The following is a 22,701-nucleotide window of genomic DNA, read 5'->3' on the forward strand; positions in this document are numbered from 1 at the left end:
CACACGTGTGTCTGTGTGTAAAGATTTTAACTCAATATCAGAAGTCTCTAAGGTCATCTTCTCTGTGTGTCTGAATGACATCTTCCCAGGTTCTCCTGCTTCTGATTGTTTGCCTGTTCCCTTCCAACCTTGGGAAGTGTGGTATTGATCTGCTGTGCAGGAGAAGGTAGAGCACTGCCAGGTGTGGGTAGCTCTGTATCCACTTTGTCTGGAAAAGGAGTCAAACTGTTTTCTACTTCTACATTTTGTATTTGATCAACGTGACGTCTCATGTTTTGACCAACATCCACAGTGTACATTAATGATTTATCTCTTGCAGCATAACTACCTTCTGTCATGTCTCACTTTAATAATCATGAATGAGAACTTGTGGTCCCACTTTGAAGTTTCTGGGGGTTTAGCTTTTTGCACAGAGCATACGGTATGATACAAATCTGACATGTTACGCCATCAAACTGCAATACCTCTCATCTGTGGAAACCGTTAATCTTTGTGTTGGTTTGTCACAGTTATAGACTGCATCCTACTGGGATACATATCTGTGAAAGTGAGAATGAGGCTTTAATCGAGTGCAAGTCTCACTTCATCTGTATTATAATAGGCAAGTGGCTTCTGTGTGCATGTATGTGTGCATGCCTGGGTATGGCTTCGATCATGGATCAAGGAAAGCTAACATTTGCCATTTGGTATGCTTATGTATTTTTGGTCAAGGATGAATGATGCAAAAACAGAACGTTGGTAGGACTAATATTCATTCATTCAGTCATTCATCTTCTACCGCTTAGTCCAATTAAGGGTTGCGGGGCGTTGGAGCCTATCCCAGCAGTCATAGGGCGCGAGGTGGGGTACATCCAGGACAGGACGCCAGTCTGTCGCAGGGCCACAAACAGACAAACAAACACAGACACACCCACACACACACCTAAGGACAATTTTAAAGATTCCAATCCACCTAACCCGCATGTCTTTGGATGTGGGAGGAAACCGGAGCACCCAGAGGAAACCCACGCAAACACGGGGAGAACATGCAAACTCCACACAAAAAGGCCACGGGAATTGAACCCATGACCTGCTCGCTGTGAGGCAACAGTGCTAACCACTAACCCACCGTGCTGCCCTAGGACTAATATTTTGGGAGAAACACTAGTAAACAATGGATGTTGTGCTGCAATGCACCGTGGGAGTTTGGATGTTTTGGGATTTTAATTGTTGTTATTGTGGTTCATGTTAGTTTAACAGTTTTGTTAGTGTTATTGATTTATTGTGGTTTTGAAGTTCAACTGGTTTAGTCAGTTTAGTTAAGTGAAATATTGCCATTACCATGAGTGACAAGTGTAGTGTATTTGATGTCTTCCACCACTGTCTCTGTTTGTGGGTGTGTATAAATAACAGCACCTGTTTGCAGCATAATACAGAGAAGACAAAACAGTCTGTGTGCATGCATGTTTGTTTATCTTTGATTACAGACAAACTGGTGAGAGCTGACCTTTGCCGTTTGGTATGCTTATATATTTTGGGTCAAGGATGGATGCCACCAAAACGGAACATTGATATTACTAATATTTTTGGAAAAATTACAGATATTAGTTAACAACACTGAACAAAAGTTGATATTTACGTTTTTGACTCACATGCCATTCCAGCAAGGGGTCAAAAGGGGACATCTTTATATTAAAAGTATAAATTAAATTAAAAGTGTGCTTGATTGTATTTAGTAAGTTCAATGTAAGTCCATAATATAATTTTAAATACATTAAAAACACATGGATGACACAAGAAAGTGAAAACACTCAAATAAAATAATAAAAATACATTGTATTATTATTATTATTATTATTATTATTATAGTATGTATATAATAACAAGAACCTAAACAATTTATAAATACATTAAGACAGTAAATTAACATATAAAATGATGCAATTAACAGAAAATTAAAGGGCTGAGCTCTAAAAACTGTTGAGGTCTTCTCTCTAAGGTTTTAAAAACATTCTGGACTCACACCCCGTTCCAACTCATTAAAAAAAAATTAATTTCATTTAAAAATGCCTAATTTTAGATCATATCAACTTTATTTGTCCCGAAATAAATTATTTAATTAATTTATTACCATCCTTGAAAAATGTCAGCTACCTATTTTATAAACACTACCCACTCTAGAGCCTGTGGATCCCCCCGGGCAATGTGCTGTTTTTTCTTAATAATCTATGGCTTAATAAAGTGGTCCTTCTGTTTATGCAGACAACTGAATGTGTGTACAGAGTGATAATCTCCTGCAATCATGTCGCTCTTGTATGCTGTGTCTCATAAACAACTAAAACAACCTTTGCTGTTTTTTTTTTTTTTTCTTCAATGCCCTGTGTCATTTTTCTCAGAATTTGGGGATTCTGCATCCTGTCCTTGCAGGGGTTTTTTATTATTATTATTATCATTACACACTCTTTCAAAGTGTCCTTTTTTGCAGCACTTTCTGCATTCTTTGTCAGCACTCATACAAAGTATGTGATGCTTTTTCTCAGTGGTAACACTTCTCTCTTTCTTTCAGCAACATTTTATTTGTATTGCACTCCAAAGATATTTGCTGGATCTCAGCATCACCCTTTGCAGCAGCCTCTATTGATACTGCAATCCTAAGGGCATTTTTTTCCCATATTCTTCTTCAGTGTGCTTTCACTGTACATCCCACAAACTAATATGTCTCTCAGTGTATCTGAGCATCCATCTCCAAACTGACAGTTCTCTGCTAATTTGTGCAGTTCTACAGCTTACTCACATATACTTCCATGTCCCTCCTGGTTCTGCTTGTGGAATTTAAATCTTTCCTCTGTGCCGTATGGTTTAGAACTGAAATGTTCTTGGAGGGTGTCCACAGTCTGCTTGAATGTTTTATCTGCAGGCATTTCAGGGTTTACAAACTACAAAGCACTCTGTATGTCTTTGCACTGAAAACACTCAACAAGACACTAACTGTCTTTGCATTAACTGTGCAAAACACTTCTGCTCTTGCAGTGCATGTTTCCCAGTCTTCACTGTTACTGTCAAAAGCTGCATTACTGGAGAATGTTGCCATTTTTGTAGTCTGTAGCTCTTTATAGGTCATAGGATACACTGTGCAGACACACCTTCCTTTGCCAGCACAATGGAGACACACTCTCTGTGTGTGCTTATTGTGCAGGCACACCAGTGTCTCACTCCTTTCCATGTTCTACACTGCAGCTGAATTGTGGCTATCCCTGAGGTCACACTAATCTTGATGTGTATCTGCATATTTATAACTACTATACTTAAAAAAATCTGCTGGATTGATGAAAGATAGATTATGTGTGTCATTGCTATTCTCTGAGTAGCACGGCAACAACAGATCAATGTGGACCACAGCACAATTTCCCAACAAGCTCCACCAGATAAAAAACCTCTTTATGTTACATTTCAAATGTAACTTGATTGTAAATGTTTTGAAAGTGATGCCTGAAATAAAAATATGAAAGGCTCTTTCATATACAAGTCATGCTGGCTGGAATATAAATTTTAGCTTTCTACTGGTGCTACATTTTCTATAAATTGCATATTTGTACTTTGCTCAACTCAAGAAGAAGAGGACCCATAAATATACAAACTGCAGCAATAACTACAATAGATGGCCAAGGCCTTGATTTTTTGAGGACTTTACATTTTACAGAAGTCTTGTTATTATTATTTCAAGTAATGTGTTGCAGAGCAGGTAGCTTCCAATATGTAGACCTACGTTTGTTTACCAGTCACGCTCCTTGTCAGTGTCCTTGGACAAGACAGTTTATCTGCATTGTCCCATTCCACTCAGCTGTAAATGGGTACCGTCCTTGTCTGGGGAAATAACCAGTGTCACGCTAGCATCCCATCCAGAGGGAATCATACACTCTCATCCACTTCACACTATGGAATTATGGGTAAGCATCAGCACCAATGGGCCTCGGGCCTACATAGAAGTAATAAGTAGTGACAATAAAACTATAAAACACAACACAGCGAGAATGAACAAGCAAGAATGACTTTCATCTCATCTGAAGTCTGGAGGGTACAGGATAATGACAGCTGATTGTCTACAATAGTAATGTCAAGCATGACGTGTTGGAGATTGGTGAAGAAAGATATGAGAGAGGTAAGTGTCTTCTACAATGGCCACCTGCAAAAGATCTGTGGCATTTATAGATCATCACATAAGAACACCAGATCCATAAGTTTACGTCTTAAGATAAATCCCAGTACCTGAGATGATGTGGAAAACATCATGAGGATGTCAAGAGACAATATACCAATCCTTGAGATGGACAGTATGAGGAAAAAGGAGGCATTTAAGTCCAAATACCCATGTCTTGGTCCAGGATTGTCATAGCTGAGGAGAAGCTAAGATCAAAGAAATAGTACAGTGGCAACGTATGATCCCAGCTTGAGATCTCACTTGGACAAACAAAGGCAGAGTGTGTACTTGTACTTGGTAACTGGGCCAGTGGGAACACTGAGACAGACATATGGATATTTACTACCAGCACAGGCCTTTGACACTAGGTTTCTACGCTGTGAAATATAAAGTTTGATGACCTGAAATGGCCCAAAATCCCTCTCAACCCAAATATCAGTGAGGTTATTATGGTGGTTGGAACCGCTAGGCACTAGCTTTGGACCCCAGGATGCAGGTAACAAGACACAAGAGGTTAGTACAAAAATAAGGTGTTTAATGTCCCAATCACAGTGATAAGACAATGGTGACAAAAATACTTGCAAGTGACTAAATCCAAAAATGCCTGACATGACAAAAATCAAAATCTATCAAAATTGCGATAGCAAGACAACACTTAGAAATGATGACAGAAGCTGACGAGAAACAAAATACTGACAGGACAGAAAGTAAATGACGGGCAGTGATGGAGCAAACTGGTGTGACTTAAGTACTACTCAGCTCATTGCAAACAGGTGTGAGGATTATATGTGAGGTTGGGGGAGCACGAGAGAACTTAAAGTGACTCAAGGAAATCACAAGTGAAACAACCATCAAGATAACTGTGAAAATCAAACTAGAACTTAAGACATCAGTAGAAACCGATACACTGGCGAACACGGTAAGGAACAGAAATACAGTAAACACAGGGTAAAAAATAAATGACATGAAGTAAGAATAAGAATAAGATCAGCTTTATTTATCACAAAGGAAAATATTTTGCCAGAGTACCGAAACATTGACAGTAAAAGTACAATGAAGAAACACAACTAGAGCCCAAGGGGCGGAACTCTCTGCAACACAGAACTGTCACATGCCACGCGCAGCCATCAGGCGTAACCAAGACTTCTGCACATGGCTGATGAACAGGAGGACGAGACAGTGGGAGAAACACTCGCGCACACCCACATGCACATACCGGGACTAGGATACACAGAGGGACAGAGGGAAGCACTAGAAGTGCATTCACACACATACAGCCACACACGGACTCAAGCATACACTGATGCACACACCGGAGTCAACCACGCCACACACGCATTCATACACAGACCAACGGGGAGGACATGCCCAGTGCAGGGGAGCCCACACACCCACCTATCATTCACTCACAAACACAGGCAGGGGTCACATGCACACATGCATTCACATGTCCGATAGCAAGTGCCACAACACCCCTACACATCCCCAATCATTCACACACACACACACACACACACACACACACACACACACACACACACACACACACACACACACACACACACACACACACACACACACACACACACACAGGCCGCAACAAGTGCCCACAAAGGGTTGCACGAGGGACAGCCACACACCTACTCCCACACACATCCACCGACAACAGGACAGGGGAGCACACAGAGGACTGACGAGGCACACTCACACGCCACAGTACTGGGAAAAGACTAACCAGGTGCAGGGGTCACATCTGCACACCCGCCTGGCATCACATACATTCACACCAAACACTAGGAGCAGACACACACTCAAGCGTGACAGACAGGTAACAGGGACTCACATGAAGGGCACAGACCATGAGGAGTCAGGACAGAACACATGAGCATAAAAATCATGGGGACAACATAAAGACCCGTCCCCAGACCAAACCCCAACAGCTATATTATATCATCAGGCCAGTGTTAGTGTCTCCCTCTAAATGCCTAATCTTGAAACTCATAATAGAAAAGGTATTCTTCGTCTGCAAATCTGAACAAGATCAACTACTGCATTTGGATCCAATAAGCAGAAATTTCTATAGCAATACAGTCAAGCTATTGGGAAGTTCACCAACAGGCCTAACACATGCACACCTCTGGAAACAAAATATCCATCAACTGTAGCAAAATGAAGTTTAAGCAATATCTACACTGGACAAAGTACATATTAACCCATATTAAGCCACATAGCAATTATACAAGTTTTCACTTGATTTCTGACTACTTTCTGATGGTCGGTTTGGTTCCCGTGCAGTTCGGCACAGTGGTGTTTAATCATGGAACATGAGCATAGTTTAATTTTATGAAGCCATTAAATTTTCATCCTTTATGACTCCTTTTTCTGTCCATCTTTGCCTTTTAGTTTTATTTATTTTTTCTTTTACTGCCTTTTCTTTTCACAGTTGAGATAATAATGAAAAATCCCTGTTGGCAAAAAAGAGACTATGAGACAAGAAGCAAGGAGAAATGGGGGGGGTTGACAATCACATTAGCCAGACTGCATGGTTGCTTTTTGAGAGAAAATAAAGAGAACCATGTGTTACAGTGGCTATGTGTGTGTGTGTGCATACGATCACTCTGCTGATATTAGCTTGTTCTTCATTCACTTGCTAATGTGATTTCACTGTGTACATCACAAACACACACGCACACACCCACACCATCCACGTACACAAGCGAGCGTTGTCACACAGGAATAGACCTTGAAGGCGTCCCTGTCCCATCCATCTCTCACTTTCTGTAAAAGAATTTGGGTTTCACCCCATAAATCTCCAAACGCATAAACGCATGAATAAATTGCAACATGGGAATTTGTGTGTGCGCACAAGTATGTGTTTGAAGTTTGTTCCTGCAAACAGGACGTCGGAGAGTGTGTGAAACAAAAGAACAGTTGAAAGTTGATTTACAAAAGAGTTTGATGTTTGCCTTTTTAAAGTGCTGGATGTGATTGCCAAAAAAGCTCCTTACTGTGGTATGAATGCATGTGTGGTATTTTGAAAGGATGCCTTATTTTTATGCATGAATGCATTTGGAGGCAACGTGTGTTTCTGAATTAAAATGTAATGAATAGACGTTAAGATGCATACGCTTTGGCAGAATGTAAGACCTGTTTATTGGGGAGGGGAGGTATGTTTTTCTTATTGCAAATATAGATACAAGAATACAAAATGCTTGTGACGTCAATGCGTGTAGGTGTAGCCTCAAAAACAAACAATTTTGCATGAAAGAGAGCAAAGATGAATGAGCGTATGTACGACAGAAGGACTGTGTGCCGAAGGCTTCAGTGCTGCTTGAGTAAATGTGCACCGCTCATCTTTGCAGGAAGCCACTTATTACTTTGGTTGTTAGAGGGTTCAGTTCAGTGAAAGCTGTACTTGGAGGAGACACAGCTGAGCCCATATCCAAAATAAATTGTAATAAATAAATAAATAAATAGGTAAATAAAAGTCCTGAGAATGCTGCTATAGACACAAGCTGAATTCGTATCTCACAAGACAAGCTGTCATTATGTCTGCTCTGTCTAACGATATGCCACTTTTTTTTTATGTGAAACACATATTTCTGCACATAGGCTCACATTTAGTTCTATATTTGGGCTTGTTTACATGCACACACAATTTTACTAGTAGTTGTCCCAATTGTGGGATGCAGAACTGCTTGCTTACCTACTGTGCTTAACAATTTTACAAAGGTAGCCCAGCAGTTCCAGGCAAGTTTAATTGGGCAGTACTTTGGAAACTCATGGTACATTGCAAAAATTAGAAACTACTCATACAATACCAACATGCAGCCTTGGCTACGGGAATTTAAAAAATAGATCCTGCAAGCATTTGTGGATGGCATTAAGAATTTTCCCTTAAACTAATCCACAACAGATGTCTTATTAATTGCTGTAGTATGTACAGTTTATAATACAGTTGTAGGTTCTGTTTGTCTGCCTCAGTAAATAATCTCTGAATTGGTTACAGATTGCTTGAAATGCCGCTGCTTGCGGCCAGTTGCCTGATGCAATCGTCTCCTATTAACCGCAGATGGCAGTAGTGAGACACTTCTCACTGAAAGTAACTCTCAGTAAACATAAAAGCAATTACCATATATTTCAGAGCGTAAAGGCCCCCTAACACTTGCTTGACTTTGATGCATGCATTTGCACGATCTTCTCACCAACACTATGTGCAGCTCGTCAAGTTGAGTAAAGAAGTGAACAGTGCGAGTGGCTGCATCAGCGCACCGCATAAGAACGGAGCTCATCTGAACAATTATAACGAGAGGTTAAATCTGTCATAAACATACTTTCACATAAACATACGTTAAATCTATCATAAACATACTTTCACAGCAGCACACAAGAAGTTTTCCTTCTTGTGTGCAGCAGAACATGCAACTGTTTTACCAAGCCATGACAATGTAAACATGACAAATAATTACCTTTTTTGACGGCTCCATATGCTTTCTCCACATCCCTCAGCATGGCTGGAGCAGTACTATGTGATTCAGGAAGCGATTTAAGCCGTTTTCAACAGCCAACTTGCAAAGAAAATGATTAATCTGCTACAAAATAATTATTTTACAGATGCAGCATCCATCGAACGGCGTGTGGCAGCCAGTGGAACAAAGCATGGTGTCCAACTGGGAACACAGCGGGTGGGATCATCACGACGATATGCGTGCAAGTGCGCGGATCAGAGTTGTGCAAGTGTCAGGGGCCTTAAGTCACACTGGAGAACAAGTCACACCGATTAAAAAAGATGCCTCTTTAAGAGGAAAAAACATTTTTAAGTCGCACCACAGTATAAGTCATACCTTTATTCTGAATTATCAGCTCTTTAATTTGGGGGTTTTGTGCATTGTTGTAGTGTCCTTTTTATTATTGACATTAATTCTATCATTGTAATGCTTTATGGGTTTTAAAATTTTACTCGCCACTAAACAGTAACCAGCATTTTTCAAGTGCTTTTCCATCTGAATCAGATGCTTAAAGTGACGATGCCTCGCATTCACCCACCAGCTGGATGGCATCGGCTCAGGACATTTGAAACAGACGTACAGGTACACTGTAGTATGAATCTTGGAATATACTTTTCCAGCTTTGAAACCACTCAATCATAATGCCCATAGTCCGAATGTGAAGAAATTAGTGTCCAAACCTTTCTTCTGACAATATGACTGTGGGGATGTGGACAATAATCTGTGGACTGGATCAAAAGAGTGCTTACTTAGGTAGCCTCAGATGAGGAGTATCACTTGCACTGTGACTTTGGGTGTTGACCTGTGTCTTGTGAAGCTGTGAAACTGCCCCAGAGGTTCCTCGTGTTGCAGTTTGTCTTTGCACATAGAAGCCCACGGTACAACTGACTGTCCAAAACTGATGAGGGCTAAGGGATTGTTTTGCATTAACTAACAATGCAAAAAAATAAAAATAAAAATTTGAAATATCAAAAAAAGAGCCTATTAATAGACAACTGCAATGCCTTTATAAGCTCTTAGTACTTTATATTCTATTGATAAATTGTAATAACATGTTGGCGGTGTCTAACCTCAGTTTTTAGCTGCATTGTTCATGGAACACTTAATGCTTGGCAAGCCCTACAGGTATTTGTCAGACGTGATGTCCTTTGCTTTCGAAGATGATTGTTAGTGTTCCATCAAGGAAACACAGCTGGGCGGATTCACCACCTGTTGGTTAGTGTTGCTACTCTGTGGCAGTGTGAGGTCGGTGTCAGCCAGGGGAATAAAACATGGTGGCTGACGAGTGGTTTTGTGTGTTTAAAAAGGGACATTTTTTGGGAATGGGCATTGTTTGGGTTTGGAAATGATTGCAAGGTATGAGAAATAAGGTCAAACCAAAAAATAATGACGACATACAAATCTGAGGAGGGTGAGATCCCGAGAACAGCAGAAAGATGAGCGGACAAAAAGAGGACAAATTATGAGAGCGAAAAATGTGAACAAATTATGAAGCAAAGGTGTGACAGTGTGAAAGTGTTGGATTGTAAGATGCACTGGTGGGTACATTGTAACTAATCAGTTATCAGCAAATTAGTGAACACAGACGCTTTCATTAGTGGATTAGCTTTTGATGTAACTTTGTAAGCAATTAGCGGAGCACGTAGCTTTCGCTAGCTAATTAACCCGTTTTACCCCACTGGCAACAATTGTTGCTGAAGTATATCACTGTCATTTTGTACTCACAATAAAAAAATCTCAAAGGTACTAATGCAACTTTTTCCACTTAAAAAAAAAATCTGGGCATAAATGGGTTAATCATTATTAAATTATTTTCCATATGTGTTTTTATTTGTTAGTATTTCTTGTTCATTAATATTTTCTGGACTTGGAATAAACCGTATGTTGACTACAGACTACTGTTAAATTTCATGTGTTCATTTAATGATTTATGTGTGTCTTGATCATCCTATGATCTTGGCATATTACACCTTTTTGGTAACCTCCATGTTTACCTTAAACATTTTCATTTTATGTTTTCAATGTTTTAGATGTTTTTTTTTAAAAAAGAAGATAAAGTCATATAATAAAAGGTAACGCTTATTGGTAGCTGCACTTAAATGGTTTAGCAGTTTCACGGTTGATTGGTTTTGCATTATTTACAGCTAACTTTTTGGTTAGCAGAGTTAACTTTAACATTCACTGTTCTCACCACTGCTTAAATTTAAAGGTAATAAAGGTGAATAAAAGTGATAAACTGAATAAAGGAGGGTAAAACAGTGATTAGAGTGAGAAAAGTGTTGAAGGAATGGAAGGATACATGACAGACAGGAACTGATGGTTTTTTGAAAGCTTGATAAATTAAAATGTCTGGAAAGACAAAGAAAGACAATTGTACAGATTGAAAGAAAGGATGAGAGCAAATATGGTGCACATGGGATGTAAATCAGTCATTTTTGCACTACACAAATATTTTTTGACTGTAAAAGATTGAACAGTGGACAAGCAGAAAGGCATCAAGAGAAAACCTGTTACTATGCCTTAATATCATACTTGCCCTTGTAGGCTTTTACATTTCTTTATTTATTGATAACATCAAATTTTAAGTAAATAAATGCTAGTTCAAGGGCTCATAGCAGACAACATATGCGAATCACATATGCAGATCCAAGACTCTGTTCGCTTTGCAGCAAGCAGCTGGCACTGAATTCTGTACAGTACATGTATCATTGTGACATTGTGTTCATGTTAGATCATGTTAAAAACATTTTTTTACTTTGATGTTACATCGTGTAATTTTTAAAGCTGGAGCATGTAGGATTTAAGGGTGTTTAGTGGCATAAATGGAATATAGCATCCATATCCATCTGTACATTCCCTTCGGCTGCTCCCTTGTTTGCACTCGGGGTCACCATAGCAAATCCAAGGTGGATCTGCATGTTGAATTGGCACAGGTTTTTACGCCAGATGCCCTTCCTGATGCAACTCCACATTACATGGAGAAATGTGGCGGGGTGGGATTTGAACCCGGAGCCTTCTGAACTGAAACCAAGCGCATTAACCACATTTGTACATTACTGTCTAATGAATTGATGTGTTTTCATAAGCTTATATTGTGTGTGTGCTCCCAGTCCATATCTGTGTCCTGTTGTTGGGTCCAGTCCCCTGTCTGGTTCTATGTCTGTTTGTGTGTTTATTGTCTTCTGTCTGCGCTCCTTTCATATTCAGTGCGTGTGTCTCCCCTGTCAGTCATTCCTGTGGTTCTTTCGCGCAGTTTGTCCATTGTCCGTGCCTGTGGTCAGTCTGTTCTTCATTTTTGTGAGTTGCCATTATGTTCCTCATGTCTCGAGTTCACCATGTCCTTGTGTTTTCTTGCTCATCAGTTTTCATTATGTGTTTCAGTAGGTTTACCTTGTGTTTTTTTCAATGTTAAGTTCCACGTTGATTTTTGTACTTGTGTTCCTGGATTTACGCGGTGTGTCCATAAAGTAACGGTCCTTTTTATTTTTTTTAAAAACTATATGGATTTCATTCATATGTTTTTACGTCAGACATGCTTGAACCCTCGTGTGCACCACGCCTGTCGGTGACGTCATTCGCCTGTGAGCACGCCTTGTGGAAGGAGTGGTCCCGCCCCCTCGTCGGATTTTCATTGTCTGGAAATGGCGGAATGAAAAGGACTTTTTTTCCATCAGAATTTTTTCAGAAGCTGTTAGAGACTGGCACCTGGAAACCATTCGAAAAAGTTATCTGGCTTTTTGTGAAAATTTTACGGGCTTCACAGAGAATAAGGACTTTAACTACAGCTTTAAGGACCCCTTTAAGGACGGTCGGTGCGCCGCGCTGAGCTGCGACGTCGCGGCACAAACCACTGGATCATTTCTAAGCTGATGGCTCTGTGAATACGAGACCGTCGTGTGCTCTTTCTCTGGTTATCACAAGAGCTGGACATCAGCCATTTTCCGGCAGATTTCACTTTTAACAAGAGATTTTATCATGGAAAGCCGTGCGGAGGCTTCGCGCGTCACGACCGATTCGCTGATGAAGCGAGACAAAGGAACACCTCCGTTTCGGAGTGTTAGAGGACAAGTTTGGACATGCCTATCTCGGCTTTCAGTGCTTACCAGTCGAGTGAGTATAAGAGAACTTGTGTAGAGCTGGACATGTCCAAACTTTTTTTTTTTTTTTTTAATCTTTGCTGTTTTGTTTTATTTCTACTTACCCTTAGATGTCAGTTTAAGTTCTTTTCACCTTTTGGTTAATTCTTGACCTTTGACCTCATCACACATCTTCCATTTTCTTCATCAGTTGAGTTTGTATGTTGTACCTGTACCTGTGTACCTGTGTACCTGTGAAGAATTGTCCGTGCCTGTGGTCAGTCTGTTCTTCATTTTTGTGAGTTGCCATTATGTTCCTCATGTCTCGAGTTCACCATGTCCTTGTGTTTTCTTGCTCATCAGTTTTCATTATGTGTTTCAGTAGGTTTACCTTGTGTTTTTTTCAGTGTTAAGTTCCACGTTGATTTTTGTACTTGTGTTCCTGGATTTAGTTTTTGATTAGGGTTCAGTTCTTTTTGCAGTGTGATTATTGATTGTTGTTTTCATGTGTTAGCTTTTCTTGTAGGTTTTCCATTTGTTCCACTTTTTACATCTTTAAGTTTCATGGTTGATTTTTTTCCTTTAGGTACTTAGATTTATATTTTGGTTTTGTTATTTCTTCTATTGTGTTTTTTTTTTTTATCTTTGCTGTTTTGTTTTATTTCTACTTACCCTTAGATGTCGGTTTAAGTTCTTTTCACCTTTTGGTTGATTCTTGACCTTTGACCTCATCACACACGTCTTCCATTTTCTTCATCAGTTGAGTTTGTATGTTGTACCTGTGTCTCTGTGCACCTGCTGGTTTCTTCACATTGGCTTCCTGGTTTTCTTATTTGCTTCTGTGCCTTTCCTCGTGTTTTGTGATACCTTCCATGTGACTCTGTTTGGACTCTGTGTTTGTGTGTATTTTTGGACCCTTCTTCCCACTCCTCATTTTTTTTGTCTTAGTTTGGATTGTTTGCCACTGTTGAATTTAGTAATGTGTTTGATTTTGGACTCCTGTACCCCAATGGCAGTCCAATAGCCTGTTGACTGTCTTCACGTGTTTGGGATTAATATATCACCTTGTTTATTCACCTCACCTCCGTTTTTGATTGCTGCCTGCATTTAGGGTTCTATTATGACATTGCTTAACTGTAACAGCTTAGAATGTGCCCTTCATAGCTACCTGGGAGCAGGCTCCCTGATGGAGGCTGCCACATTGCACTGCCATGTTGATACAGTGCCCCCGAAAAGGGCATAGCTTCGCAGGCATTCATGTTTTGAAGTGCAGCTGGAAGACTGAAGAAAAAAAGAGGAGGAATGGTTGCTACCCTATATACTATTTGGCTGGTTGGTTGCTAGTGCATGCTAACAATTCGAAAATCCAAATTTTTGTAAACTAGAACAACTTGTCTCTACAAGAAAAGGCACGGAAGCATGAAACGAAAACATGAAAGGGAAATAATATCATGTCTGCGATGGCGTCATGCAATCTCCAACCTCACCACAACATGGCACTAAATCCTACACACTGTAGCTTTCATTTTTTTTATTTATTGCAAAAAAAAAAAAAAATAGAAAATATACTGAGGAGCAAGTCAACTTTATAGTTAAGTACTCTAATATTCTGCGTTGTTACCAGGAAATGTGAAAGGAACTCTTCGAGAACTCACTGCTAAAGACTCATGAGCAGTTCCAGGAAAAATAGGATGACATATCGTATTGAAAGTTTATTTTGATGCCTGTTTTCTCAGGTTGCAATTAGTGACTAAGAAGCTGGAGTTGGAAAAAAAAAAAGAACAGACAGGTAGTAGAAGGCAAAGGTGGGTGCCGGGGAGGAGGAATGATGAAAGTGAATGTACTCAGGGAAGAAAGGTTACATAGAAACCGGGGAGGGAGTGTTCAAAAAGGGAAAATAAAAATGAGGGCACAAAGGTGAAAAGGAAAGGATGCGCTGCTTATAAAGTGGGTGACAGGGGAGGCAGAGGAGCTGGCTGCATGAATGCCAGGGAGAGAGAAGAGACAGGAAGATCTGAAGATGGGAGAGGAAATAGAGAGATTTAGGTGTACAAATGCCAGCGAGAGATGAGTGGATAGGAAGGCAGGGGAAAGGAGGAGGAGGAGACGCATGTGGGGAGGGTCAGTCCGAGATGAAATGGAGTTGAGAGGGATGGCAAAGACACATGATTTAATTCTATGAGAAAGGATGTAGAAGTAGAGTAAGATGAGCAGAGGGAGAGCAGGTGGAGTAAAACGAAGGGAAGGATTGTAGGTGCGGAACAAGGGGGTGGGGGTGTCGCAGTGGCAGCCAGATGAATTGGCTTTCTTCCATACCTGACAAGCAGCTGGACTTTCCTTTTCTTCCTTTTCTTGTCTCCTTCCTTCTTTAATTCAACAAATCTAAAAGCTGTAAGCACGCCTGGACAGAATGACTTGGATAAACAAATGGACAGTGATGGCGTAGCGATAACGCTGGACCTTCTTGACTTATTTCTCTATACAAACTCAAACCAAAACTCACTTTTTCCCCCCTGAGTACACCTTGATCATGTGGTTTTCCTTTATTTAAACACTCAAACCACTTTTGGATTGCATTGCAGCACCACCACGTTCTTCTTCCAGTAATTTAGAGTAATTTGTGTTCTGGCAGAGGCCCTGCGCTTTTCTGAAGGCAAACATCAGAGGCAGAGATGTAACTAATTCAACAACGTGTAAATAGTAAGAAGGGAAACATATCCAGACATGAATGTTTTGAGATTGTAATGAATGTTTGCAGCGTTACTTAGCTAGATGAGATGTTCACAGAGAAGCTTTGCTTGCAGTTTACTTAAAACAGTCAATCCCAGATGGCCCCTGTACCAGAGGTTACATTACTTCTTCGTAAAGGCACAAAAATTGCATTTTAACTTGGCGCTGCAGTGCAAAGACATTCTGAAACTCACCCTGAAATCGAAGAAGAAACTGGTAGATTTCAGGATTTTTTTAAATTCTTTATTTTGGTTTTTAGACAACAGAGGATATTACATTAAATGGACTGCATTGACATTATTTTTTAGTTACAGTTCTGTTCAGTTTCCTCTGAAGTCATGAATTTTAAACATCAATAAAAAACAAATACAACATAGGAGAGATAGAGAGTGCAAAGGAAAGTGCCTACTGGCCTATCACAAAGAAATTTGAAGAGAAAGATACACAAATTTAAAGCAAATACATAAATAATAACTTGAATTAAAACACTAAGACAAGACGGCATGCTAGGATTCTTGGACTGACACCTCCACAAAGTCTGCTCGTAGAGGTTTCACGTATTTAACCCACTTCTTCCAATATTCAACAAAAGCATCCTTCTGCAAACGTAAACAAAAAGTAATCCTTTCCATAACATGAAGATCATTCACAATATTAATCCACTCCTGTATAGATTTCGGGACTTTTAATGTCATTTACTTTTTTGGTGGGAGTCACCAGCCTCGGTTCCTTTTGTCTATGAGGAATCATTGGACACCCTGACAGTAGCACATGAGGAGTTCAGTGAAGAATTGAAGCATATGGTTTTGTGATTGCAAGGAGCATCACTTGCACATTGCACGAACATCACAACCTGGTCTCACGGCAAGTCGTGATTCAGCAGCACAAAATATACATTAATCTATTGGTTCTTGATATTGTGATGAAAAGCGCCTCATTTTTATCATGGCAGCACAAATTCATTCTAATTCATTCCATGATGGCTGCATGAAATTAAAAGTGAAGCGGGGGCTCGGGTGGTTATGGTTAGGATTGGGGGTAGGAGTAGGGTTAGTAATAGTGAGTTTAAAAAAAAAAAAACCCGTCACAAAAATTTGACTAATTTCATGATGGGAGCATGAAAAAAACATGTGAGACTTGGCTGAGCATCACCTACTGTATGACATTTTGGCCTTGTGGCATATTTGCCTGGAGTTGAACCAACATGGACGTGCCTCAGTGTTGAGAACCCAAGCAACTGGAGAAGGCCAAGAGGATGCCCACTTCTCACCTGGTTCCAGTAGATAGATGGTTACCTTCGAGAGGTGGAGATAGGTTGGTTGGTTGGTTGTTTGCTTGTTTGCTTGCCATCTAGGACAAAAGACGACTCCATAGTGTGGTGGATGCAGTGATGTGTGGCACCATCGTATGCTCCCAGACCTGATCTGACCTTTTCATATTTTAGAAGCATTTTTGAAATGAATTAATTTCCTCCCCTTCCTTTAGTCTTTGGGCTGCACACATTTCCTTCCAGAAATTCATGAGTCCCATCCCATTTCCTTCTGCAGTACTAAATTTAAACAGATTCACGCAGAAATATCAGCCCAAGTGTGGCGGTCTAGTCCACAAATCCATCCCCTCATTCCAAAAGCAGCCACCGATCTGCAGCAGCCAGCTGATGCGTGGGTGTCCCTGTAGCCTTTTCCATTTACTGGGGTCGACAGCAGTGAGTCTTTCACAAGTAAGAAATTAGGTCAACAGAGTTGAAGCCCATGTTTTTTATTTTTTATATCAAGCTAGCAAAGGTGTTCTTGGTGAACTCAATCAGGCTTGGTGGTGGCATTCCAATTCCAACAGTTGTGAAAACATTCACACACCTCAAAACCACATCATCGTGGTAACTAGTGTGGTAGTATGATGTCATCCCTTTGAGACATCGCAATGTGTAATCGCTACAGTAAATTTTGCATCGGTCACACTCCGACTCAGTTCTGCCACCCACTCTCTTGGAGCTATAATATTCTCCCTGACTCAAGCCATCACACCCAACAAGACCAAACTCTCCCTTCTAATGGTCTTGATACACTATGACAAAAAAGATGCTGTAGTTGTTCATATGTAAGGCACGTGATCTCAGTGTTATTGCTGTATTATCACACATAGTAATCACTTACAGTGTGGCCATTTGCGAGAACTTGCTATTATATATTTGATATTGTATTTGGCTTTTTTTGTTTCCTGTTCCTTGTCCACATTTGCTAAAAACAGGTACGGACAGTGTGCAACAAATTGCAAGAGCCTTAATGTGCAAATAGTCTGCAGTTTATCAATATTTTGAGCATTTCCAAAACTCAGTAATAAACCTGCACCTGTTGTGACTTAATTATGAGGTAGATGATTACCTGCAAACTGCAGCTTGTGCTTAATTACAGTTTATATGCCCTAAATATCTTCAGGCTTTTTGTTGCACAGTTGAAAGAAGCATAAGGAGAAGTATAAAATCCAAGGGGGCGACAGTGTGCATACCGTGTGTTGTGCAGCCGTCTTTGTTCTTTAATGGACTCAGCATATTTAAGTGCTCAGTACTCTTATAGAGGTCCATTGTACCTGAAGCATTTGGGGAATTTGTTTGTTGCTTGCTTATTGAACATTGACATAAACTGATGAAGTACATGCAAAAGACTAGATGAATTCTAAATGATGTCTTACCTGATTATTTTGTATATCTTTGAATTTTTTTACTTTTAATTCACAACAGATCCCAGATAATTAAAAATAAAGGAGTGCATCCATCCAAATCAATTATTGACACCAGTCCTTTATAATTTATATCAACACAAGCCTTCTATCACAGCAAACAAATTTCATCTGTCTATCTAATTGTGTGTCAACATTTTAAGTTGGGTGACTTCAGTTGGGTAATTTTCTACATCTTAGGTTAACATGTTGTCATTGACTTTGTCAAAGCCAAGAATGGAAGGTAATTGTTTTCCTGAATATTTCATGCCTCATTACAAGTAATTTGCCCACCATGTCAACATGTTCTTTTCTGTGCTTCTGTAGGCTAACAGGCTTCCAGGTTCCTCCCCCGGTCACCAGTACAGGGAACGTCTTCTCTCTGAGATTGACCAGTGACTTTGCCGTGTCTGCACACGGCTTCAAACTCAACTATGAAGGTAAGAAACTGCACATTTGTGTGTTTTAACTTGTGAGAAAGTGCAGGTTTCCATTACTTTATTGCTGTTTTATGATTGTTACACTGTTGGAACAGCACAAGGTTTCTCCAGCATTGGGTTGATCCATCATCTGTCTGACAGAACTACGCTGCTGCACAATTTGCACTTTTTTTCTTATCATATGGTGATACAAAAGCTCACCATTCAATGACGGGTAGGAACACCCCAACTGGAAACTGCTAATCCCTTGGTCGTATGAACATAAAAATAGGAAACAGAATATGACCTTTTGCCCTCTTCAAATTGGCCAAAGTTAGCCATCTTTGAATTTATTCAACATCTGTGTCCCAAGAATGTTCCCTGTGAAATTGAAAACTCCAGCAGTAATAGGACTGGAGTTATGCTGAGCACAGACAGACAAAGTATAGATGACAGACGGACAGACACAAGGCCTTCCCAATACCCGATGGCCATATTTTGGCCTCAGGTAAATATAACGCAATGCTAAAATATCATTGGCTGAATAAACATTTAATCAAGAAAAGTGTGTGTAGAAACAATGTAACCTTTTGACCCCTTAGAATAGGTCAAGGTTTAGCCATCTTTGAACTTGTCCAAGGTCTGTGTCCCAAAAATGTTCCCTTTGAATTTGAAGAGCCTGGCAGTGATAGGAATGGTGAGCACAGATAGATGCAAAGTCTTCACGATGCCTGATGGCCTCAGTAATGACAGACTTTAGTTTTGTTTACAGTTAGAAGTGTATCATGTGTGACTTAATGAGCCTTGAAGGAACTAATCACTGAACTAAATGAAAAGTTTGAGTGTTCTGTCTTAAAGATTTGCTTTGTTTATATATATTCATGGTTGATCTAGCTCCCCCACCCCCACCCCTATCCGTCATGCTGATGTATGTGGTATTTTCCACAAGTGTAGTACATAAAATGGTCCATTTGACTCCATGCTCATTCACAAATGTTCTGAATTACTGGCTTTGAAATTCGAGCAAAAGATGAACTGAGCCAAGACCAGAAAGTCACAGTGAATGACAAACAGAATCAATCAGAAGTAAGCTGAATGAGTAAAATTGCATGTTGTTGTTGGAGGATGTAGTGGTGAATACAAACAGACGTGAATTATATCGACTCAAACCCCGTGTATGAGACCTCCTCCACAGGAGTCGGACAAAACAGACTGGTGACCCACATCACTTTTCAATTGTGACCATCAGAGGATGCTGTGACACATTTGTTCCATGACAGAACCTTCAACAAATTCTGCAAGCATTCTTGTTTTGTTGTTGTTTATTCATTTTAAATTGTATGGTACTTGGTGATGGAGTATTCTCAAGATGGCGCCGATGCTGCTCAGCATGCTTAGATCCACACCCCTCTATGTACCTGGTGGAGTTAAAAGGAGTGACTGGATGATCAAGACTAAGGAGTATTAAAAATAACTAGGACATACATCATAGTCTTTGCACTGGTTGCACCCTGAATAACAATACATCTGCTGTACTTGGTGCACGTGATTAGCATGCCTGCCTCCTGACAAGAAGGTTCCTGGCTCAGTGCCACCCACGTTGCTTTCTTCTCATACAGCTCTAGGTGTGTCCAGAAGGACATCCTGCATAAAATCTGTGCCAAATCAACATGCATATTCATACCCCATCCACTGTGACAGAAAATAAATAAATAAATAAAAAAATACATCTACTGGACCTCAAAAATGTGAGAGAAGTAAATATCTGTCATGGGAGCTATAATCAGTAAATGCTTGCAATAGTCTTCTTGTGTTTTGGTGTTCCACCAATTCGCACTTGATTTGTAGACCGAAATGTCATTGAGGATACTATTGATGCATTTTGCCTCAAGACTCCCTTTTATTCAACAAGTTTTACAGTGGTGTTATTAAACCTGGTGTAATATTTCATGTAAAGTGAATGCAACCGACTGTATATTTATGTGTTTATGTTGCAAAAATAGATGCTTACCTACAGTATAAAGCCTGTATTTGTCAAAGCTGATCATGATGCATTGCTTTATCGCCCAGTGTGTGTGTGTGTGTGTTTGTGTGTTCATTTTTTCTTGGCCCACTGTGCTTGTCTGGTTTACTGTGCGTGCAGGGTTTTTTCTAACTGCTGGGTTTGTCTGGTGCTCCACATAATACAGTACCACAGATTGCAATATGTCTCGATTTAAGTCTGCACACATGTTCCATCTACGTTTGTGTGGATCCACAACGTGTATGTCCAGCCAGTTGTCTCAGATTCAGTTCTTGGCACGGGTGCTCTTGGATCATGTTCATTTTGTGTGTCTGTGTGCAATATCAATGGGACTTATGTGAAGAGACCCTTCTGAGGATGCGTTCTGTTGTGTGGGCTGCCAGAAGAGGAGGTACTGCTGGCCCACCACCAGAAGGCGCCCTGGCTGAAGTGCGGGCTTCAGGCACGAGAGGGTGCTGCCGCCTCAGGAACAAGCCGTGGTGACAGCTGTCACCCATCATCCGTGACAGCTGTCACTAATCAACACATCTGGTATAAAAGCAGGAAGACACCTCCACCAAACTGCCGAGATATCATCTTCATCTGGAGGTAATACTCTCAGCCCCTTTTGTGAGATCGATAAATCTATTATTGTGAGTGTTTGCAGGAGAACCGGTCGTTTTTGAGGAGGCTGTGCAAGACGGCGCTCCTTTTCAGCTGAGACCGCTGCAACGTGTTGAGTGAGAGGTGGAGGTGGCATTCCCACCATTGTTACTGGGTGTTCACACACCCACCCTTTGACTGTCTTTTGCTTTCTGCCAGCAGTACCAGATCCGACACGCCGGGAAGGTGGCCACCTGGGGACTCCCGGACTTGGCGGCTCCAGTATTCCTCGGGTTCGGGTGGCGGTGGAAATCGTGTGGTTCCGGTTCGTTTCCAGACGGGCGTCTCCTATCGTCGAGCCTGCCCACACGACACCTTTATTAATTGACTGTTGCACATTCTGATTCTGCTGTGTTTGGTTGTGACATTCACACCAGTAAAGTGTTATAATTTGACTCCTTCCATTGTCCGTTCATTTACGCCCCCTGTTGTGGGTCCGTGTCACTACACTTTCCCAACACGTTCAACTGTTTGACTTTCTCTCTGCATGCCACCGTGCTGTAGAGATAGACCGAGCACACTTGACATTTGCAAAAAAACAAAACAAAACAAAAAATAAAATGCAACATTATGATGTGTCTCTCTTTCCATATTCAGCATCTTACAGCTTGACTGTAAATATATAAAGCTATGATGGGATTTTCTCAGAGGTAATCATCCACTCTGGGTTGGATATTTGTTTGGCGTGTCACACTGTCCATGTAATCCGTTTGACTGATCTGTTATTGGAACCATTTCACAGATTTGAGATTTTCTCAGGTATTGTTCTTGCAATGCAAAATTGCTCTTCAGTAAAATCCAGCAGCAGTCATGTGTCCAAGCTGCTTGCCCTGATCCAGGACTCCAGAAATGCAGTAAAATCTGATTTTCAAGGGCTCATTTTGGATAAACTACTGGACAATAAATAAATAACAAATACAAAAAATAACAAATACAAAAGCATAAGAATCTTGTGACTTCACATCATTCTTGAAGAGGGCCCCAAATAATACTCAGCCATTAAAAGCATTTTGTCCAAATGTCCAGCAAAACTTCAGGAAAACAACTCAAGAAGAAATAGAGATGAGGCATCAGATAGAAATATGACATCATACATCTTAACTACTGAAAGGCTACAGGTGACAAATTAAGCCATTTTCCCAAAACTGAATTTAAAATATGCTCTTCCTTTGTCCTTGTGAGAGAGTGTAAACTTTTGACTACATTTTTACTCTATGCACCAGTGAAGCAAAGAAAAAGGTTTTTGTTTTGACTGGGTTGTGTGTGTGTGTGTGTGTGTGTGTGTGGTTGAAAGGATAACTCAAAAATGTCTGGACAGATTTCCTTCAAACACCCTTGTTTTGATAGCTATTTCTAGGTGATCAGATTTAAGAATAGTTTGGTCAAAAGAACACTTTTTTGTATATCTCAG

The 22,701-nt window shown here is 40.3% G+C and overlaps 1 protein-coding gene across 1 annotated transcript in view; it reads left to right on the forward strand.

Moving 5' to 3' along the window:
* Positions 1 to 22,701, forward strand: part of LOC117502203 (CUB and sushi domain-containing protein 3-like) — a 1,088,443-nt gene that overhangs the window by 399,084 nt on the left and 666,658 nt on the right. The window contains 1 exon segment of the mRNA XM_034161241.1: positions 18,534 to 18,646. Within this exon segment, the coding sequence (XP_034017132.1) occupies positions 18,534 to 18,646 (113 nt within the window).

The sequence above is a fragment of the Thalassophryne amazonica genome, chromosome 20 (assembly GCF_902500255.1).
Source record: "Thalassophryne amazonica chromosome 20, fThaAma1.1, whole genome shotgun sequence".
NCBI classification, from domain to species: domain Eukaryota; kingdom Metazoa; phylum Chordata; class Actinopteri; order Batrachoidiformes; family Batrachoididae; genus Thalassophryne; species Thalassophryne amazonica.